Source organism: Neolamprologus brichardi, chromosome 14 (assembly GCF_056152115.1).
Source record: "Neolamprologus brichardi isolate AB-2024 chromosome 14, ASM5615211v1, whole genome shotgun sequence".
NCBI classification, from domain to species: Eukaryota; Metazoa; Chordata; class Actinopteri; order Cichliformes; family Cichlidae; genus Neolamprologus; species Neolamprologus brichardi.
Genome location: NC_142117.1, coordinates 34,960,625 through 34,976,196, shown reverse-complemented (window position 1 = coordinate 34,976,196; position 15,572 = coordinate 34,960,625). Strand labels below are relative to the sequence as shown.

Below are 15,572 nucleotides of genomic sequence, written 5' to 3'. Positions count from 1 at the left end.
CTTCATATACTACAGAACCAAGTTCAGCAGACGCAAAATGTTTTTCTGTCGTGATATTTTTAAGTGATTCACATTCCTTGAGTCAGATATATTTCCTGACCTAACAGCGCGATGATGTCTAAACAGATTAATAAAGACAGCATTTATCTTCTGTGCTCAACTTTTAAAAAAAAAGAAACTGCAGCGTGAATTGCTGAGATTTTGAATGCAGCTCACAGCTCTCCAAACGTCTCACCATATTCTTTATGAACATTAAACAAAGTCTGGTGAGGCATCTGAGAGACCTGCTCTGTTTTCTGAATCACTCTGCATCAGGCTGACTGCAAAGCAGCAGGTCTGTGGTTTCGCGCCTGCTGCTAATCAAATTAAAGAACAGTACCCTCATCACCTCAACACAGTCTGTCACATCAGGAGATCAACAGTAAGAGAGCTCTGTAATTGGCTGGTTAAAGTGAACAGATGGTCAGTAAACTGCTCAGTTTCACTCGGGGTCAGTGGTGATGATTTAATTACTGATCAATTAAATATGAACGCGTTCATTCTGCAGTAAAGAAGTCATAAACAGATCTACGTCCTGATAGTAGGCTAATTCTCACCTCGTGACCTGTGACCTTTTATGGTTTCGCACCTGTAGATCAAAGAGACTCGCAGAGGTGCTTCATCACCTCAGTGTCTCGGCGGCTTCGCTGCTCTTTCACGGTCATTTGTATGATTAACATTGTCGCTCGTGTGTTATCTGAGAAGTTCTGGTGGTTTCAGTCCCACGTGCTCATGTAACAGTTTATTAACCACAGCGTCTGCGCCTTCAGTGCCTGTGAGGCAAAGTGACACCGGAAGCTGAACTTTACCTTTAAAAAATAAAAGCCCACACTCGTTTTTGCCTAAATGAGTTGTTCTGTGTTGATTAAAAGGCGTCAAATGGGTTCATTATCAAAGTGATTCTCAAAGACAGGGCTAAAGGATACGTATTTATTTTTATATTTACATTTTATAAAACAAGTAACAAATATTTCAAAAAATGTTCAAGATTAAATATCACGTTTAAGGTTATTTATACTGCCTTAGTTCTTTTTATTTATTTATTTATTTATTTAGTGTCCCCACTGAGTCCAAGGATGGTGGGTGATACAAAATGCGACAGCGCTTTAGAGGATGATTATCTTATTTTGAAAATCCTGACCGGAAGCATTCCCTGCTCAGTGCTGCAGACTTGACTCCTCTAAGGGAAGAAGAGGTGACCAGTTTACTTTCTCCGCTCAGAGCGCTCAAGAGACAGTAATCAGCCGTCACTAAGAGGTTTACCTGCCCTGCACCTCAGCCCTGTGTCGGTGGATTTTACAACCAAACTAGAAGAGTGGGTTTATTTCCCGGAGAATGACGGAACTGTAGGTAAATATCAGAGAAATCACTTTATTTTATCTTTTTTTTGTGGTCAGCTGTTGATTTGTGGTTATAGATTACACTTTGAGGAGATTTGTAGTTTTGTGTAACAAAAATAAGAGGAATGAAGCAGTGTGTGATTTTATTTATAAACATGTGTGTGTGTTTTCTGAGAGGCACTCCCTTTAGTTTCAGCGTGCGCTGCCTGCGCAGTTTGGCTCAACGAGCAGACAAATCTGAAGGAACGCAGTGTTTAAAAATAAAGGTTTCAGCACGTGTCCCCGACTCCTGACGTCACAAACAACGTAAAGCTATGCGTGTTTAAATCATTTAATTTCTAAAATACTTTTTTTCTGGTGATACAATACAGCCAGACTTATTTCATCCACCAGCCATCGCTGACTCACCGCGCAGTGACAGAATAGGCGATGTTGGACAATCGCTCCCCATCTGGGCTCGTGATGATCTAATTTCTAAGAAGATTAAGTGTTGCAGAAGAAGCGCCTTAGACATCCCCCCCCCCCCCCCCCCCCCCCCCCCCCCCCCCAGACGGGGGAGGCTGGCATATTACTCCATTTTATAGCACCTCACTGCTACATGTGCTGCTTCAGGAGCAAACTACTACCCAAGAGTGGAGGTCACAGCCAGGAGACACTCGCTGTAAGAGTCTGATGTTTTGTTTTTGTAAAAAATATGTATATATATCTGCTAAAGTTTATCAATACTTAAAAACAAAAGCCTTGTGGGCCAGTCAGAGCTGACTGGACCTGTATCTGTGGCTTCATGTGTCGATTAGACTTCAAAGATTTGCTCCAATGGTACCAATCAGTCAGCTGCAGGAAGGCTTCAGGAGGACATGGGATGATCTGAGAGGCTGCAGTTACATAACGCGCACGGAGGGAGAGAGGGGAAGTTAACTAGAGTTCGCCTTCATTCAGTTTGGCAGCATTTTAGAATAGAATAGAAAAATAGAATATTTTTGATTATTATCCTCCAGACATTTATGAGCGGGTGGGGGAGGAGCAGTAACGTTAAACCTAAAGCCTGAAAAAAAGGGTTTGTTCAACATTAAAGACTCATTAGGGCGCACATTGCGTCACCTGGGGTTTCACATGAAGTCTGCTTTACTGTACTTAACAATAATCGCTGTGAGTTATCAGCCAAGGAGAAGCAGGCTGGATGTACACCCACGGCCGAATGATATATGGAAAATTAGTCACCATTAACTCTTAGACACAAACTGCATTAGCGTGAAACCACCTTGTGGGAAAACAGCCAGATAACAGACGGAGTAAGCTTTGCTTTTATGGCAAAAATAAACGGATTAATGGAGGAGAAAAAAATGCTTTTGTCAACAGTCGCCTGCTGAGCGCAATTACGCGCCACTCTGCGGAGAGTAACAACAATGAAAGCAACCGCAGAGTCGCGCGTTCAGGCGTGTAGTACGTGTTTGTCCCAGGAGATGACAGGACTCGTGGGTGGCTCCGGTCCGTTTCGGTGGAGAGACTTTAAACAAACTGGGTCTGAGAGCAGAAACAGATGTTAGTTCGGCCTCCTCTGTGGTTGATTGCATCATCAGCAGTGGCCCAAATTCCAGCTTCCAGGAAAGGTGATGCAAAGAAAGACCAACCAGCCGTCTGCGAGAGTTTCTCCCTCCGTTCGTATTTAGGCTGATAGGGCGAATAGGAGGAGTACACATGTATGTGATGCCCACCTCGGTGTGTCACAGTGAGGCTCGGAGGTCAGTCAGTTTTATGTTGATGTTGTGGTTGAGACAGAATTGCGCTGGGAACCCACGCTTGAGCTCAAGGACAACAAACATTGGAGTCACGCTTCATGGACACTACAAAGCTCCCAGTAGGGATAAGTGTGCGTATAAGCGTGTATTCATATCTTTGTGGGTACCAAAAATTGAAAGTTTACTACTTGTGGGGCCCAAAATCCTGGTCCCCACAAGTTTGAAGGCATTTTGAGACTCAAAGTGTCGTTTTGGTGACAGGGTTACAGGGTTACAGTCAGGTTTAGGGTGAGGGTTAGCCATTCGTTTTTCATTATGTCAATTAGATGTCCCCACAAGACAGGAATGTGTGACGTGTGTGTTTTTAGAAACGGTGGTAAAAGCCAGGGATAAGAAATTGGTTTTAGAGAGATCTACTAAAAAATGAGAAGCGCTGCGATTGGTTGTCTGATCTTTTGGGAACTGGCTGCATAATTAATTGCACTCCTTGTGATCTTGTATTAAGTAATTCAAGTCTGTCCCAGCCATCAGTGTGAGCGTCTCTGTGTGTGATCGTGATGACTTCAGTGATTGAATTTCCTCACTAATAACATTACACAACAGTCTCCTCTCTGTCACTTAGATGCAAGCTAAGTTTGTAGCTCTGCAACTTCTACACAAAACTGCCTTCGCTGCAGGAATATGACCACGTTTTCTCCTACAAATGGGTGACAAATTAAAATAAAAGGAAAGAAAACTCAGGGCCAGAACAGCTTGATTACTTTGAGGCATGATTTTCCAGAGGAGAAAAGGAGTGCCATTCTTCCTCATTCGGTGTTTTGATGATGGTGGTGGGGAGCACTGGTCCAAAAATACTTCAATTAGGTCAAGATGACTGTGACTGAATAGACTATGATTCATATCATTTTCTCACTAATCAGACTAGTTACTGAACCTTCAGTCTCTGTTTTCATCCCAGAAGAAACCTCCCCCATTATTTCATCACCGGATAAAAGCAGTCACTCAGAAAAAAGGCCAGTCAGCCATGCCCATCCCACAAAACTAATAATGAAGTCTGTTAGTTAGACATTGAGTTATATCTGATACTATTTTTTAAAAGCGTCTTACACTTTTTTTTCATGAATTAACTGGAATAACTCGAGTAACTCTTTGAGAGTGAGTGGACAAACAGGACTTTTTCTGTTACAGTATTTTTGCCAGAGTAAAAATAAATTACATGACAGATTCTCTGCTTCCCAAACACACGTCTCAGTCTCCACCTCTCCACAAAAGTTGACCAGCTTTGTTGGTGTGACCCTTCCTTCAAATTTACAAGAGTGCCCGGACATGCAAGCAAAAACATCAATTGATGTTGATACGTAGAGATCCATTAAAAATATGGGTAAAAATTTAAAAAAGTAAAGCATTTTGTCTCCTTTTCCAGGCCTTTTGACTCAAATTTAGCAAATTTAACCATAAAACTCATAAAAACCCAGAGAAAATGTTTCTCCAGCACCTGAAGAAGCCTCCACCCTTCTGTACCAGTTCTGACTGGTCCATTATTCCTGTTTGTCTTTGCACTGTCGTGGTCAGTCTCATTATATTTTTTTTAGTTCATCAGGCGTGGTGTTTCTTTGCCTGGACTTGTGCTGCATAAATATAAATGGTATTTTTTTTGCCTCCTTTGTGTTAAAATGAGCGCTGACAAGTTAATGTCGCTTTCTTTATGACTCTCAGAGGCTCAAATTAGACAGAGCTGTTTATGATGTCACCTTAATGTTCTCGCTGTCAGGCGGAGAGAGTTGCTGCTCTGCTCAGTTCCTTTGCTGCTCTTAGCTGTTTGTGCAAAGTGTTGTTGGAGGAGCAGAGAGAGAAATGGAGGAAATGAGGGTGTAAATCACATTTGGTACAATAGGCAATAAAAGAAGCCATAATGTCATCTATGGGATGGTGAAGTCATATTTTGAAGTCTTGTTTTGTCCCTAATCATAGGCTTCAATTTCACCCATCAGAACTGGAGCTTCTTGGATGGGCTCATAGAACAAATATCCACATAACAACCCACATTATTTATTATTCAAAATGCTCCAAAAATTCTACTCAAGATGTTAGGGCTGCCACAAACGATTATTTTGATAGTCGACTAGTCACCGATTAGTCGACTAATCAGATCATCATGAATTGGACATAAAACATACAGCTTATTGCACCAACAGCATCTGCTCTTATATAACTATCATTAGCTTAAAGCTTTAAGTGTTTAAGGTATGTGCTAACTAAAAATAAAGACAAGATGATAGTTTATTAAATTTTAATGAAATTTGCAGATTGTTTCGATGAAGTTTAATAAACTCCTTGCTATCTAAAATATAACAGGACACCGGAGTATATTCTCGAGCATCTCACACTTCTGATAATCAGCTGTCTGCTTGACGTTTATTCAGCTGTGTAAAAACTATAACTTTAATCTCAGCCAAACCGATTTACTCAGGAACAAATAAAATACTGAAAAAAGCCAAACAATAACATTTTTAAGTTATCTAAGTGATTATATTTAACCTGAGTAGCGAAAGACGGCAGTGGGTTTGAAAACGATTTCTCACGGGCTCTAGTTAGCCTTGCCCCCGGCTACCTATCGAGCTAGTGGGTAACAGACGTCTCCGAAAACGTCGGAGCGCTTTTGAAAATATGTGGTGTCTTGATAAACTGAGCAGATATTTGAGGTTTACACAGCTACATTCTCGCCTGAAAATATGTTAAACGTTTATTTTGTGACCCAGAAAGAATAATAAGAGTAATATTAAAACTAACTAGCTGCCGCCATTGTTGTAAACTGAGCTGAGCTGCGCTATGAATTCTGACTGGGACAGAGCTACTTCTTCTTCTTCGGGGTTTAACGGCAGCTGCCCTCCTTGTACATGCAGTGCTGCCATCTTCTGTTTCAGTCCGTTATTACACTCTTAAATCCTACTACTTATTCCTGCGTCTTTTGTGTTCTTACAAAGCTTCAAACGGCGCGTCGACTATTAAATCAGTCGTCGACGATTTTAATAGTCGACGTAATCGTGACTAGTCGACTAATCGTGGGGACCCTACAAGACGTGCAATTCAGTGAGGTGAGTTAGTGGAGAGGCAGCCTATGCCAGTGCATGCATTCACTTGTCATTCAAGTTTCAAGTTTTATTTGTCATATGCAAGTTAGCACAGGGTCAACATTGCAATGAAATGTGTTTGACGAGCAGCAGTCACTCAGCAGCATGATGTCATTCAGATAATAATTTCAAGCTCAGAGCCTGAAAACAGGTTAAATGGGTGATTTATACCTTAAACCGGCATTTACTTGTCCAGCAGGGGGCGACTTGTCGTTAGTCTGGATATATAGAAAACGTCCCCTTCGCTCTATGACGTTGGTAAACACCTTCCCGATGAGTTTGTGTCAGTTGCTTGTTTGAAGTGATACTGAACACAGGGCAAAATTTATTTTTGGAAATTTTGATTGTCAGCCCAACAAGGGACAATTGTTGAAAATTAGCAATAGCTATAAACTTATCAACTTACATCAGTTTCATGTTTGTACTTGGACTATGTTAAACTGCACTGTTGGTCTGCATTAGAGTCACAAAGGAGGATAAAGCATGTTTCATAGCTGGCCTTAGTTGGGATATGAGTATGCAGTGACTCTCGTTTCAAAGTTGGATAAAAAACGCTCAGCTCGAGGCTTCTTCAGAGGACTTTACCGGTGGGTGACGTCACTGCGGCTGCATCAAGAGGTCGTTCATGGAACTGCAGTTTTTGGCACTTCCACGTTGGTTTAGGAGGTTTCAGTTGTTGTTACAGATCAGGCCTGTATTGGCGTTTATTGACCCGTGATTATCTGTGACCTCAATTGTGTCTTTTTCTTTAAATAGTCTTGTTGGAGTTTAGCCACATTCTTACAACTCAGGAGGAACCATTTCACTTTTTACTACACTATGTTTATCCTGCAGTAATTGCTGCTGTGCAGGATAAGATCTGACATCTGAAACATGATGATGATGATGAAGAAGCATGGATGTCACCAGTGTAACGTCACCCATCAGTGGGCTTTTGAAGCCTTTTACCATTTTGACTTTTTTCAGCTGGGGTTGGAACTGATGAAGAAACCGCTCGTGATGACTTGTGAATCACAAAATAGCCACACCCTAAATCATACTCTGCTTTATCTTCCTTGTTGGTCTAATTCCTGGAAACCAAGATTTTGAGTGAATATCATATTGTGTTAATTGAGACTTCAAACTCGTGATTTAAACCATAAACTCATTAAGAAAGTCTTTAGGCCTCCACAGAGGCCTGACACTAACTGGGCTGAAAACACCTGGAGTGTTAATAATAAGTGGGAAGTTACCCTTTCATGTCTTTGCCAGTATTGGGGGAAGGGTTTGGGTGTTTTCACCCGTCAGACACCGTCTGAACTTCCGATTGCTCATCAAAGAAGAGAGCCGTGTGTCTTCATCCCGGAGATTTGAGTTCATCAGACCATCGTGTGTCAGAGCTGAGCTAATTAAAACAGACGGTACAACAAATGATTCAGGTTTGCTTAACTGGAGCCACTTTATTTAACTGCCCGGACCGTTTCTCTGCACCATCCTTCAATACAGACAGCAATTTAATTTTATACTGTTCACATGCTCATTAGTGCAACTCTCGACATGATCAAGACGACCTGTTAAAAGTCAAACTGAGCATCAGAAAAGGGAAGAAAGGTGATTTAAGTGGTGATTTAAACGGGTTGGTTTGAGTGTTGCAGAAGCTGCTGATCTGCTGAGATTTTCTTACACAAATGTCCGTAGGATTTACAGGGAAGGGTCCAAAAGAGAGAAAATGAGCGTCGGTTTTCTAGGCAAGAATGCTTTGTTTATGTCAAAGGTCACGGGAGAAGACCAGACTGCGCTGAGCTGACAGGAAGGCAGCACTAACTCAAATAGTTGTGCAGAAAAGCATCACTGAGCATGCAGCACATCAAACCTTGAAAGAGATGTGTTAGAAGACCACAGTGCGCACTCCTGTCAGCTTTTCTTGGCACACTTTGGGCTCCTTAGTACCAACATTTAAAGTCCTCAGTCCGCCTGAGTGTTGCTGCTGACCGTGTCCATCTCTTTACAGCCATGCTGATCTTCTGATAACTGCTTCCAGCAGGATAACACACTGTCACACACCTCAAATCATCTCAGACAGTTACTCAAGTGGCCTCAATCCAATCGAGCACCTTTGTGATGTACTGGAACAGGAGATTCACATCATGGGTGTGCAGCTGATAAATCTACAGTAACTGTGTGATGCTGTCAACTAAATATGCACCAAAATCTTAGAGGGAAGCTTGCAACCTGTGCTATGAAGAATTAACGCAGTTCTAAACGAAAAACCAGTACTAGCAAGCTGTACCTAATGAAGCGTCCGGGGAGTGTATCTCATAGTTGTTTTTAGCAGCTTTTAAATAAGATTTCACTTTTTTTTTCACTTAAATATCTAAAAACCACCAATTCTCAGTGGGCTCTGTTGTGACAGAGAAGATAACTACTTGTAATGTTATTAAAACACATCCAGTCGGTTTGATTAAAAGAATAAATGAGAGCTGCATAGTTTCTAATCCTTTATCAGCACAGTGAAGTTTGACCTCAGTCTTAAATGAACCTGAACCCAAAGCCACACTCTCTGTTTTCACACTCTGAATGCTGGTTAAAGAAACCTCCTCCTCTCCTTCTGTTCACTGAATTTGAGAAAATAAATTTCACTTGTGTTGCATGTGTTCGCTCCTGTTCGTTTGACTGCTTTTATTCCAGGGTGTAACCTGTGAGGAATCTTTTTTTCCACATAGCAATGTTCTGAAACTTCAGGCCTCATTAAAGCGTGTCCCCGGGGTGGCCTGCATGTGTCGCAGGATACATGTTGCAACGCGAAAAGACTCCACCAAAGCTAAAGTTCTCCCGTTTGTGCCGGCGGTTTCCCAAGAGCTCCGTTTGACGGAGCAGCTGGAAAATACGAAAAGACGGAAATAAAATCCTGATGAACTGATGAGTTTGTCCCGGAGCAAAATCACAGGAGGACTGAGAATTTCTGAAGAAGTGAAGCAACTTGTATAAAAGAAGCAAACAGTTCAATCTCAAACTGAACTCAAAGTTTACTCATTTCAGACTCTCTTTCAAATTTCAAGCCACATGTTTTTTGTACTCTAACCTGACCTCAGTCTGACCCCTGTGAGATTCACAGGTCCCCTTCAGATGCCTCTGTGATGTGCTGGAAACTCTGAAGCTGAGCTAAAAATCTCATTCTGGTATTTTTAATGTTTATTAAGTATTTAAAAAGCTGAAACAAACAACCACGACTGAGTCAGAACTGATAACATTCATCAGAAATACAAAGATTTAACACCGGGACAGTAACGATTCAGAGCTGCACAAATCAACCCTGCTGATAAACAGTTTTTTCACTCAGACTGAGGCACGAATATGACTCAAGACGGCAGATTTTATTTGTTGAAAGAGATCTGTTTAAGCAATCCAAAGTATTCTCAATGTACTTCCTCAGTAAACACACCCAGTGAGGGTCGAGCAGTCACAAGAAACACATGACGGCTGTGCGATTTAAAGAAAAATGTTTTTATGCTCATTGCGAGCGTGCTTCTCTCATTTCTAAACACGGGGACCGCACATAAAGCAGCAATTTGACTCACAAGATCTGAGAATTATACAAGAAAACAAACTATTCAAGACCAAATTCTTCCAAACGTTGACCAAAAGTGGGTCAACTGGTTTTTAACATACGACCAGATGGCTCTGAACTGGTTCTGCTGTTTTTCTAAACGATGCATGGAAAGCTTTTCTCTAATTCGCCTATTAAATGATGGAGGCTTGTCTGAATGCAAGTCTTTGGGTCACTGAAGAAGCAAAAGCAACAGCTCTGTGCAGCAGAGACGGTGTCAGAAATGACAGCGAGAGAGCGAGTGTAGCTTTTACCAAGGGAAGTACTGCCGTTTCCAGGGTTATTAAAGTAACCTTAAATAAACTAAAACAGTTTTTTTTTTTTTTTTTTTTTAGATCATCACCCAATCTAAGGTTTATGCCTCAGCTGCCCCACACGTACACGGGTATTTTTGAAAACGGAGATTTTCCGTTTTCGTTTTAAAAAATAATCCCGTCCACACGTAAAGGCAGAAATGAAGGAAAACACTGCTAGGAACATGCAAAAGCAGCAGGTGGCGCTATATTCCTAACCGTGCAGAAATGTTGGCCAATCAGAAGTCTAGAAGCCTCGGTGGGAAAAAGTAAACAAAGCTGGGGCATAGAAGCAGAACCGAGTGGTATGTGTGGAGGGACAGTAGCTGTGTGTGTATATGTAAGCATTTAAACACTGCAGAGACAATTAACAGTAACAGTATTGTAGAAATTCATTTCACCGAAACAATAACGTGGCGCACAGTGTGACGTCAAAAAAGGCGCACACCTTTGACGCTGCGTTTCCTGTGTTTTCTCCGGTTTTCTTGTCCACAGGTAAATGCAAAAACTGAGTTTTCAAAAATATCCACCCTGGCCGGAGTTTTTAGAAATCTCCGTTTTCAGTGACCAAAAACGCCGTTTACGTGTGGACGAAAGGTGCAAACGCATAGAAAAATCTGCATTTTCAAAAATACCCGGGTACGTGTGGACGTAGCCCTAAATTAACAGAACTGGTAATTACCAAAAATTAGCTATTATATTTGTCTAATGGTAATTTACTCTTTAAATTATATTTTTAATATTAAATTATAATAATTGTTGTTATCTGTGAATTTTCAAATGTACTTTTACCAAAAATACTGAAAAAATATTAAAACATTTTTTAATTAAGGCACCAAATTACAGTTTTTTGCAAACACAAACAAAAAATTAGTTTTAGCGGTTGAATGCTTGATTAATTTCTCACTTCTCAGGTTGCCGGCTCAGATTTGGGTATCTAAACGTAAATTCAGTCTTTTTTTTTTTTTTCTGACAGATATCTAAATTATTTGTGTACTTGTCTTTATGACAGATGCTCTAATACATTTTTTAAGCACTGTAGGTGTAAAAACTGGACTTAAGTGAGTAAAAGGACTGGCACTTTACTCTTTTCTGCTCTTACTGAGCACACAAACTGCTTTTTACTACTGGCCTCTTGATGCATAAGGTCAGCGTGTTACTGAGCACTGTAAATTCACACCTCAGACACTTTGTCAGTATCGGATATTTCCCTGTTTTTTTCCACCCCTTTATTGTTTTCTAACCATTGGTGAGGCGACTCAGTGTTAGTAGGTTTAATCTGCTATGACTGAAGTAAAAGAGTGGAAACTGAAGAGCTGTGGATAAACTGTAATAACTGTGGTCCTGAAAAACCTGCACTTCTACATGTTTAACCAGTTAAATAACTGGAGTTCTGATCTCGAGGCTTCGGGTGTTCCCTGCGTCTTTCTCGGGAAAGACACTTTATTTCCTGATGAGATGCTGTGATTAAGCACGAGGTGTTTTGAAACCGACAGTTTCGGTGTGGTAATTTGTGTTTCCACTGACGAGGCTGAAGGGTCTTTGGGAATGCAAGACTAATGCGTGACTCTGTAAGAGCAGCCCGAGGACCTCCAGTCACACAGTGTGGGGCAGGCACGGCCCTCTGAGCAAACACTGTGGATTCTTGGAGTGTTTTCCTTCAAGTGTCCTCTGGCTCTCTGAAAAAGTGCTTGTAAATCTCCCCCCTGGCTTCATTCCTCACTCTGTCCCATCTATCTGCTTTTCCTCTCCCCCTCGATCTCTTTCAGCCTCTTTTTGACTCCCTTTTCGCTCTGATTTCTCCTCACAGATCTCCAGTGTTTTGATGCCACATTCCTGAAGTTTCTGAGAAACTTGGAGGACCGACCGGGCAGCAGACGGCGAGGCAGCCAGAGATCTCACTCTTGATCCCCTGCGTGCTCTTTGCCTGAGCCCGGATAAAGACGAGAGTTTGAGGAGACGAGGGCTCGGCGTTCGCTTTGATATGGATTTTCTGCGTAGGAGGGGAAGACAGAGGGAGCTGATCTGAGATCAAGGCCTTTCTCCTCTCCCTTCCTGAGTCACATGTCAGTGTGAGGCTCAACTGCCGGGTTGCTATCGCTACTCTGACCGACCTAAATACTTGTTTACTCGCTTGGAGAAGCAGCACAGACTGAATATCTGAGCTGAGAGTGAGAAAAAACAGCCAAGAGAGCTTCTTATCAACTCAGCACTGTTTGCTTCCCGCTGAATTTCTCCTGCTGGAGCTCAAACGGCCCGAGGAACCCAACCGCCACATCAAGATGCCTGCAAAGACACCCATGTACCTAAAAACAACGACTCCCAAGAAGGGAAAGAAGCTGAAGCTCCGGGACGTCCTCTCAGGTGATATGATCAGCCCCCCGCTGGGCGACGTGCGTCACAGCGCACACGTAGGGCCCGAAGGCGAGGGCGACATGTTTGGAGACGTGGGCTTCCTCCAGGGTAAGATGGACATGCTGCCACCCACGAGCCGGACGCAGAACGGCCACGCCCGCTCGCACAGCGTGGAGAGAGACTTGGGAGAGGGCCTCACCGCGAAAGATGACGTGCACAGCTACGCCTTTAACGGCTTCCATTACCAGCACGCGTCCAGCGGCCTGCTGAAGAACACCATCTCCATGCCTGTGTTCATCGCTCACGAACAGGCTCCACCCAAACCGCCGCGCCTCCATCTGGATGGTCCCTCCCACCACCATCAGCAGCCTCCTGCGGCTAGCCCCAAACAGAACAATGGCCGCAGCCAGACAGACGGTCAGCGCCAGCAGCACCCAACTGTGTCGCTCTGTGAGAACGGCGTGGTGGGTCGCTTGGCGTCCGAGCCTTGCCGTGACATCTCCCTCTCCCCAGCCATCCGCAGACTCGTCCCCTCCTCCGGCTCCCTCTCTGAGGGCTCCTCCGAGGACTCCATGTCAGAGATCTGCGGGCCGCAGGACGTTCGCCGGGGCCTCAGCCTGGACTCCGACACCTACCTGAGCAACGAGGATCTTCGGAGCGAACGAAGCGAGTCGCCCTGCACCGTCTTCCACCACGCCGGCCTCACAAAGCCCTCTGGTGTGTCGCGCTCTGACTCCATTGCGGGGTTGAACCTGGATCTGGGCCCATCCATCCTGGAGGATGTGTTGAGCATCATGGACCGCTACAAAGCTGAGGACAACCACTGCGAGCTGTGATTGAGATTAATGAGTCAAAAAGATATATTTATACATGTTTTAATATATCCTTTAAAACTCTGAACAGACTGATGGAGACAAAAGATGGAGGGACTGACGGAGGAGGGAAGAGAACTTTTTTTTTTTCACCAACTCCTGAGAGCCGAGTCTGAAGGTGATAAAAGACTTCAAGAAGCTTGAAATGCAGGACGTTGCTGCTCGAGCCTTCAAAGCTGAACCTCATGCACATAGACGTTTAAACTATAACACGGGGTTGCCAACGGTTACATGCACACCATCATTCTCACGGTGTCCAAACAAACCTGCAGACCCTCCTTTATTTAAAACAAATACACCTATTTGCATCTATTTTTTTGGGCAGGTGTTTTCTGCCCATTTTAGAACCAAAACATCCTGTTGCTTTCAGCTGATGGGGGAAGTCTTTCCTGTGAGTGTATTAAATACCTGCAGCTTCACAAGGATACATGTGAGAGTCCCCACAGCGAAACAGCTGCACATATTTAACCAAACAGTCCAACAGAGCTAACTGTATTAGTTATTTAGAACTATTAATTAACCCTGCAACAAAGCTTTTCAACTTACAGTGTTTATGGATGTTTACCGTAACAGCAGGCTGTATAGGAGGATGACACCTTTAATCATTAATTTAACCAATAAAATAAGCCAAGAGGTGTTTAGAAGTTTACCAGCAAAACAAATTTGGCAGATTTATCCTGAAAATTACCTAAAATATGTCGCGGCTCCTCTTTCTGGGTTATTTAAAGCGAGGAGGGATCCAAAAATGACACAAAAAAAGATCGTCCCACATTCTGAGACAGCTTCCCACATTTTTAATGGACCGAGTATAGAAAAGTAAAACAGCTGCGCTGATCCACAAGTACATCCCAGCTGAGAGCGTGGGATAGAGAAGTGTGCAAAACAAACAAGTTATCAGAGGAAATACAGGCTGTCCTTCACCTGTGGCATGCATCATTTTTGTGTGTTTAATTGTCCCACATAAACATCGCCACCCTCATCTCACCCCAACTGAGAGCAGAAAGTTGGCAGCCCTGCTCCAAGTTAACCAGCACAGTTGCAGTAACATCACCACTGCTCCCTTTAATCTGTATCGCCTGTTAATCTGACTCTCACTGAGGATTTCCTGCTCACTTCTCTGCAGAGTCAAATATACTTGTCTCCAGATCGGCCTGGGGAAACAGGAGGAAGCTGCACAGCTATTAATTCTTTCAGGATAAATGTGTATTTATGCAGCAGAGTTAACGTTGCGTACATAGACTAAGCTACAAACTGCTAATACTACTAGTTTAATGCTGCAGGTTAAATTCTTCATCTTGGCTTTCTAAGGTGTGATTTTGGGGCTGAAATGTTGACATCTTCACTCTTTTACATCAACTCTGCTGCTGCTGACTTTACTGTCATCCTCTAATATGATTGTATCCCATTTAATCAACATTTCACTGGCAGGTTTAACCTTGTTTTTTTTATATCATCAGAGAGAAGCTGGGTATGCTTAATGTTGGTGTTGTTTAAAAGCTTTAAGGGTAAGAATAAGAAAAAGTGCTGCTTTGAGTTTTGAGATATGTCTTTATACATGCTGTGGCTCACTCTCTGCCTCCCTGACGTTCACTGTCTGCATGTTCACAGTAGCCTATTATTCAAATGTCATCTATGGTGTATGATTAATCTGTAAATGTACGAATAAAATGTTTCCTACTGCAAAAACTTTGCAGTTGCTTCTTTGCAGACACACACTTTATAGACATTAACACTAATAGGCATACTTTATGGGTGTTTTTCACATGCAGCGATGAGGTGAATAAAGATTTCCAAACCTCTGAACCACAGTGATGTAATTACAAAAAAAATACAAAAAGATTCATTTTTAATAGTTTTCATATTAAATTTCAAACCACTAAAAACTAGTTTTCAATTGCTCAAGTGCAGATACAGTAATAGTGTAAATCTGTATAATAAATGTTAATATGTGTGAAACTGAAGAACCTGGAAAGCAAAAAACAACAACAAAGGACTGTAATTTTAATTACAGTCCTTTAATTCTATTTAATTCTAGTGTGCACAAGGGCGATTTTATTGCTATGTGCTGCCCCCGTGTGGTCACTCTTTGGAATGGCAACTATTTAAAATTATTAAAATCTCATTAATGCAGCTGACTTAGAACTACTTCCGGAAAAGCCTGTGAAAATAAAGTTAGATTCCAAATAACACAAAAAATATAATGAAATTACCCAACAC

At 42.4% G+C, this 15,572-nt stretch overlaps 1 protein-coding gene across 2 annotated transcripts; it reads left to right on the top strand.

Moving 5' to 3' along the window:
- Window positions 1-1,229: 1,229 nt before the first annotated feature.
- Window positions 1,230-13,704, top strand: zgc:154093 (cdc42 effector protein 3). Of its 2 annotated transcripts, none has more exons than XM_087851231.1 (2): window positions 1,230-1,385; window positions 11,939-13,704. In XM_087851231.1, the coding sequence occupies exon 2, from the start codon at window positions 12,411-12,413 to the stop codon at window positions 13,317-13,319; it is 909 nt and encodes a 302-aa protein (XP_087707357.1). In that variant the 5' UTR covers window positions 1,230-1,385; window positions 11,939-12,410; the 3' UTR covers window positions 13,320-13,704. The 2 variants fall into 2 exon arrangements, with proteins under 2 accessions (XP_087707357.1, XP_087707356.1); XM_087851230.1 differs by having other exon boundaries at window positions 1,230-1,389.
- Window positions 13,705-15,572: the final 1,868 nt, after the last annotated feature.

What these genes read in the sequence shown, in the direction of transcription:
- zgc:154093 (XM_087851231.1), top strand. Translation starts at nt 12,411, where the DNA reads ATGCCTGCAAAGACACCCATGTACCTAAAAACAACGACTCCCAAGAAG.